Source organism: Grammomys surdaster, unplaced genomic scaffold, assembly GCF_004785775.1.
Source record: "Grammomys surdaster isolate TR1022 unplaced genomic scaffold, NIH_TR_1.0 130, whole genome shotgun sequence".
In the NCBI taxonomy this organism is placed as follows: domain Eukaryota; kingdom Metazoa; phylum Chordata; class Mammalia; order Rodentia; family Muridae; genus Grammomys; species Grammomys surdaster.
In genome coordinates this window covers 15459355-15465354 of record NW_021604588.1, presented here as the reverse complement: position 1 = coordinate 15465354, position 6000 = coordinate 15459355, and the positions used below count along the sequence as shown (strand labels likewise).

At 42.6% G+C, this 6000-nt stretch overlaps 1 protein-coding gene across 4 annotated transcripts in view; it reads left to right on the top strand.

Moving 5' to 3' along the window:
• Positions 1–5066, top strand: part of Mia3 (MIA SH3 domain ER export factor 3) — a 44677-nt gene extending 39611 nt beyond the window's left edge. For 2 of the 4 annotated variants that reach the window (XM_028758351.1, XM_028758361.1), the window contains 9 exons: positions 118–153; positions 239–306; positions 418–518; positions 680–817; positions 1609–1677; positions 1783–1856; positions 1940–2011; positions 3298–3436; positions 4243–5066. In XM_028758351.1, coding sequence (XP_028614184.1) covers positions 118–153; positions 239–306; positions 418–518; positions 680–817; positions 1609–1677; positions 1783–1856; positions 1940–2011; positions 3298–3436; positions 4243–4556 — 1011 coding nt within the window. In that variant the 3' untranslated portion in view covers positions 4557–5066. The remainder of the gene's footprint in view (positions 1–117; positions 154–238; positions 307–417; positions 519–679; positions 818–1608; positions 1678–1782; positions 1857–1939; positions 2012–3297; positions 3437–4242) is intronic. The other 2 variants (XM_028758338.1, XM_028758344.1) reach the window with 1 other exon arrangement.
• Positions 5067–6000: the final 934 nt, after the last annotated feature.

Genomic DNA, 6000 nt, shown 5'->3' with positions numbered 1-6000 from the left:
TTTCTTTCTTTCTTTCTTTCTTTCTTTCTTTCTTTCTTTCTTTCTTTTGGATAGCTAATGTGTTAAAATGGGCATTATGAAGACAGTGAACGTGTATTTGTTGTGTTATCTTTTCAGATTGCTGCTCATGAGAAGAAAGCTCATGATAACTGGGTAAGGATTTTTTTTCCTTTTTTTATTTTGTACACAGCCTATCACATCTGAATCACAATACCCTTTTCTTCAATATCTTCAATAGCTCAAAGCTCGTGCTGCAGAGAGAGCCATGGCAGAGGAGAAGAGAGAAGCTGCTAACTTAAGGCACAAGTACGGAATTTTGATGCCTGATTTTCAGTGCTTTTGCAGTGCTGGAGTGCTAGGTGGTATCTAGTAAGGAATAGATTGCTATTTCAAGTCCATTGTTTCTCAATATTCAAGATTACTGGAAATGACTCAAAAGATGGCAATGAGGCAAGATGAACCTGTGATTGTAAAACCAATGCCTGGAAGACCGAACACACAAAACCCTCCCCGTCGAGGTAGGGAGCACTCCGTCTGTACATGGCAGCAGGATTCTGGCGTGGAGTGTGTGTGAATTAAATTTTACTTCTGTGTTAGGTCTGATGCCCTAGAAAGACTCCTGAGCTTACTGGAGGGAAGGGGCTGTCATAGAGTGGTAACGAGGCATTGCTGTCTTCAGGTCTACTGAGCCAGAATGGCTCTTTTGGCCCATCCCCCGTGAGTGGTGGAGAATGTTCCCCTCCCCTACCAGCAGAGCCACCTGGGAGACCTCTCTCTGCCACACTCAGTCGAAGAGACACTCCTAGAAGTGAATTTGGTGAGCACTGACGTACTCCTTTGCACTACAGTACATCAAGTGTGTATTTAGAATTTAGGTCTGTCAGAAAATATGTCTTAGTCTGTCCTCATACAGAGATGGGTCACTATAAGCTCTTCTGTAGGACAGAAAGATTTATATTCTGCCAGAGGCCCCTGCATTGCTTTTAAAGAGTAATATATTCTTTAAAGTTTAACTGTGAATATGAAATGTCAATTCTGTCTGATGCTTAGAAAGATTAAAAGTTAGACTAGAAAAATGCTGCCAGTACAGTGCTATTAAATCTCTAGCTTGAAGCACCGATATTCTTAATATGAAGTTTGGTGCTCGTCTTTAAAACTAGGATAACTCCTAGAGCTGGAGGGGTGGCCTGGTGGTTAGCAGCACTTGCTCCTCATGCAGAGGACCTGAGTTCAGTTCTCTGTCTGCACCCATGTGGCAGCTCACAGCCACCTGCAACTCCAGTCCCAGGAGATCTAACACGCTCTCTGGCCTCCATGGGTACTGCACACATGTGAACCATACGCATATGTGCAGGCAGAATAACTATCCATATAAAATAAAAGAATTTAAAAATAAATTTACAAAAATGGAGGCAATTCTTTTTTACTACTTGAAGTCTTTTTATAAACTGTGACTTGTATATTGAGATCCCTCTTTGGGATTGCAGGCATATGCTATCTAACCTAAAGGCTGTACTGCTGATTTCTAGTTAAAAGTTGAGCCCTGTTCACAACAGGTTTATCCCTCTGAAAACAACATGTCAATGTCTCTGTTGTTTCTTTCTGTAGGGTCATTGGACAGGCATTTACCTCGCCCTCGATGGCCATCAGAGGCATCTGGGAAACACTCTACTTCTGGTAAGGGGCCTAAGTAATTTCCAAGTCTCATACATGTGGGGCTTTGATTCTTCTCAAAGTGTACCAGTCAGGGTGAGTCTAAGTCAGTTCTCTGGCCTCTCACAGACCCAGGTCCAGCTCCTGTGGTGAACAGCAGCTCCAGGAGCTCTTCTCCCGCTAAGGCCGTGGACGAGGGCAAGGTAAGCTCTCAGGCATACAGGCAGATGAGTATTTCCTATTGGTCTCGTCCTCATCTCTTGTTTATGACTTTGTTTCTTTAAAGCAAACTGTTCCCCAAGAGCCCGAAGGCCCCTCAGTTTCCAGCATTGCCCCTTTAGCTGAGTATCCAGTAGCAGTAAGTGTTTAGAGATGGAGGGCTGGAGTGGCCTCTGGTGTTGCTTGGTTTTGCCTGTAGAGTTTATAAATGCATGCTACTCACCTTGTTCACTGTCTTTGAGAGGCAGCATCGCTCCAGTGACTTTGGAGTGTCACTGAGTCAGTGGTTGGTTGTTGGTATCCTTTTTCCTGTTGTATTAAATTCCTGTTGTATTAAATTACTGACCAGGTTAGAGCACTTGCTGTAACTATTACTACATAATGAAAAATCATCACTACAACCTATGCTGTGTGCTTTGTGCTGAAAGCTCTGAGTGAAATAACTCATAGTAAATCACATGATTTGTTTTCATTATCTGCCTAGAACTATGCTACCCCTGTCTTTGTGTACCTGGAAAAGTGTTTTGAATGATATGAAATCATACTGTTTACAAACAGAAATGAGTCCTGAGCACTGTTCATACTGTTGACTGTCCACAGAAGTGTGTGTTCTGAGACATGTGTGGCTAGTCCAGTTGCTGGCCTGCTGCACTACATTAACACAGTAAGGGATTCTTGTTCTGTAGTGCACAGCGTTGCTCACCAGGGAAGGTCGTCACTGGAGCTTTGGCTTCCTAATAATGTACATAACACTGTGCTGGATTCAGTGCCAGTGCAGGATTCCAGGGACGTGCACCTCTTGAGAAGTCTTTTCATCCACAGCCAATCTGGATGAGCCCGAAATGCCTTTAAATTACAGATGGGAGGGGGCAGGCACAGCCTTGGAGTGGAGCCTGGGATTTGAATTCCAGCTTGCCATCTTTCAGTAAATCAGTTCAACTCTTCTTGCCTTTGCTTGCTCAGTGTTTTAAGCAAGATACACAGATTAGAAGATATGAACATTTGAATAATGTTAATAATAATAATAATGATAGCAAAGGCCCCACTGAACCCTGAAATGGTTACTGTCACTGTTTGTGTAGATACCGTTTTCAATCTGTTATCTGTATTTTTTAATTTTAGTTATAACTGCGTATCTTCTCGTTTCTTTACATGCAGTATATCCCAATGTTCCCTGTATTCTTAATATATACATCTACAGTTACAGTCATGAGACTTGAAAGCCTCTTTTTGATACAGATTGCAGCGTGTGTGGCATGACCCTAGTCACTGCTTGCAGCATCTTTCTAACCTCTGGGTTGTCACTGGAAACATGGGGTGAGGTGGTGTTACACTGACTGTTCTTTGGACAGGTGCCAGTTTACGAGTCTTGGCACTTTTGTCATGTTAAAGCATTTCCAAACTTTAATTGCTTCTTTCCTGCAGGTTAACATGGCTCCCAAAGGGCCGCCTCCATTTCCAGGGGTGCCTCTCCTGGGAGGCCCAGTGCCACCACCCATACGATACGGACCACCCCCTCAGCTATGTGGGCCTTTTGGGCCTCGCCCACTTCCTCCACCATTTGGTATGATGATTTAGACAGTATTAACTTACTTGTAAAACATATTCATCTGTTCTGTTCCTTGCTAAAGTAGTTGGTATCATAGTTTTCCAACTAAGGCGGAAGCTGAGAGTACACACTGTAACCTATCCCCAGCTTTCTAAGCACATATAGGTACTAATTATCTGATCTCCCTAAACTGAGTTGGGTATGGCTAGACAAGGAAAGGGGTCATTTAGGAAAGCCAGCGGCAGTGTTCTGTCTGCACGTGCATTTGAACAACAGTGGCTACATATGACGTAGAAAAGGTGGATGACCTTGTCATCATCTGTAACAGAAGCATAAGCCACTGGTCACAGAATAGAGATGGGAGAGGTAAAATTCCATTCTCAGTGGGACTAGATAGAAAAGAGGTGTTACAGATAACAATACAAACCTAGTGAGTGAAGATCAATTTGAGTTCATCTTGACTTCTGGCACATGAACATTCAGTTGACAAGTGACAGTAACATTTCACTTCACTTTGTTGCAATGAAATGGTGTCTCACAACTATCCTCTTGGCATGGCTGTTATTCTGAGTGAGCTATTCTGAGATGCAGAGCTACAGAGTGAAAAGAAAACTTGGGATTAAGCAGAGCTGTTTAAACCTGACCTTTGCTTAGTGGCCATAGGCTATAATTTAATTTGCTAAGCCTTATTTCCCTTAAGTATAGTCAGGGTGCCACACTTGATTTTATAGGGTTGAGAAATTAATACACATGTTTCTGTACTTGGAATGATTGCTCATTTAAATGTTACTTGGTATTTATTTATATGACTTGTTTTCTAGTTCCAGTCATGCGTCCACCACTAGGCATAAGAGAATACGCACCAGGCGTTCTGCCTGGGAAACGGGACCTGCCTGTCGATCCTCGGGAATTTGTACCAGGACACACACCATTTAGACCTCCAGGTTCACTTGGTCCCAGAGAGTTCTTTATTCCTGGTACCCGATTACCACCTCCAACCCACGGTCCTCAGGACTACCCGCCACCACCACCTGCTCTAAGAGACTCACTGCCTTCAGGCCCGAGAGAGGACGCTCAACCTGCCTCTCCCAGCAGTGTCCAGGACCGCTCACAGGCTTCAAAACCCACCCCTTGACTTTGATCTCTGTCACTGAGTCAGAGAGGAAGTGGACAGTGCATTATTCATTACAGCAAAGGATTTCATTGGCATCAAAACCTAAGTTTGTTTTACAAAGATTGTTTTTAGTACTAAGCTGCCTTTGGCAGATTGCATTTTTGAGCCAAACAAAAATATATTATAATGTTCCCTTCTAAGTAAAAATCACCTCTTAAGCTAGAACATTCTCCCAACTTTGAAATGTGCAATAAAGAATACCTGTGTTTAGTTCATGTAGCATATGTAATGATTGCTAAATGATTTAGAATATCATAAAGTATGAACATTTCCTGTGGAAATGCTTTAAGAACATGTATTTCCATGGCCTTGGTTTAGTGTATGCCAGCTGATTCAGAGCAAGGTGTTTACAACTCCATTTGTGTCTCAAAGACTGTTACGCTAAAAAAAGAGTTTACTCAAGGATCATAAACTGTCCCGTTGCTAAAGTTCTTTGTAGTAATAGTTCATAAACATGGTTTATTAATATTTCCCAGTGTCTGCTGATTCTTTGGGTTGCTATGAGACATGCATCATTTGGGAAACCTGACAACTGTACTTCTGGAACTGCAGTGGTGGGCTGTGTATATTCCATGCAACAATGTTAAGTTCTCCTTCAATGTCGTCAGTGAGCTCTAAAAGGAATTTCCTCTTCTTTCAAGTAAGCCAGAGGCCCCACTGGTGCTAGCTACCTCTCTGCCCTTTCTTGGTGCTCACTGCCCGAGAAGGATTTTCTGAGTCTGAATTTATACTCCTATAAGAATTATTTGGAGCTGGGTGTGGTGGCTCACACCTTTAATCCCAGCACTTGGGAGGCAAAGGTAGGCAGATATCTGAGTTCCAGGACAGCCAAGGCTACATAGAGCCTGTATCAAAAACTGAGAAAAAAAATTCTTTGGGCCAGTAAGATGGCTCAGCAGGTAACAACACTTACTGCCAAGCCTGACAGCTTGAGTTTAATCCCTTGAACCCACTTAGTGAAGAGAACCATTTCCCACAAGTTGTCCTCTGACCTACATATACACACATGTCGTGGCACATGTAGGGGAAAAAAAACTGACATTAAAAAATTGTTTGACCTGGCATTTTGTTGCTTTTAAAACCATTCTTTCACTACGGGTGGCTAACAAGATAAACATTTCTTTTTAGAAATGTATATTCTGTTTTCTCTCATATCACCTAGCAGCTGATTTTCAAGGAGTATGGCAAAGAATCAGGAAGCTGCCATGAGGCAGAAAGATCCGAAAACCAATGTACATCCTCAGTCTACAACTATGGGCTCAGTTACATGGCTGTTTTGAGCAAAGATCTCATTATGTACCCAACATGGCCCTGCAACATGTCTCAGCTTTCTTAGAGGCTGGCATTTCAGGCTTGACTTACTATGTCTGGCTCAATTCTTTAACAGATACTATTCAGAAATTAG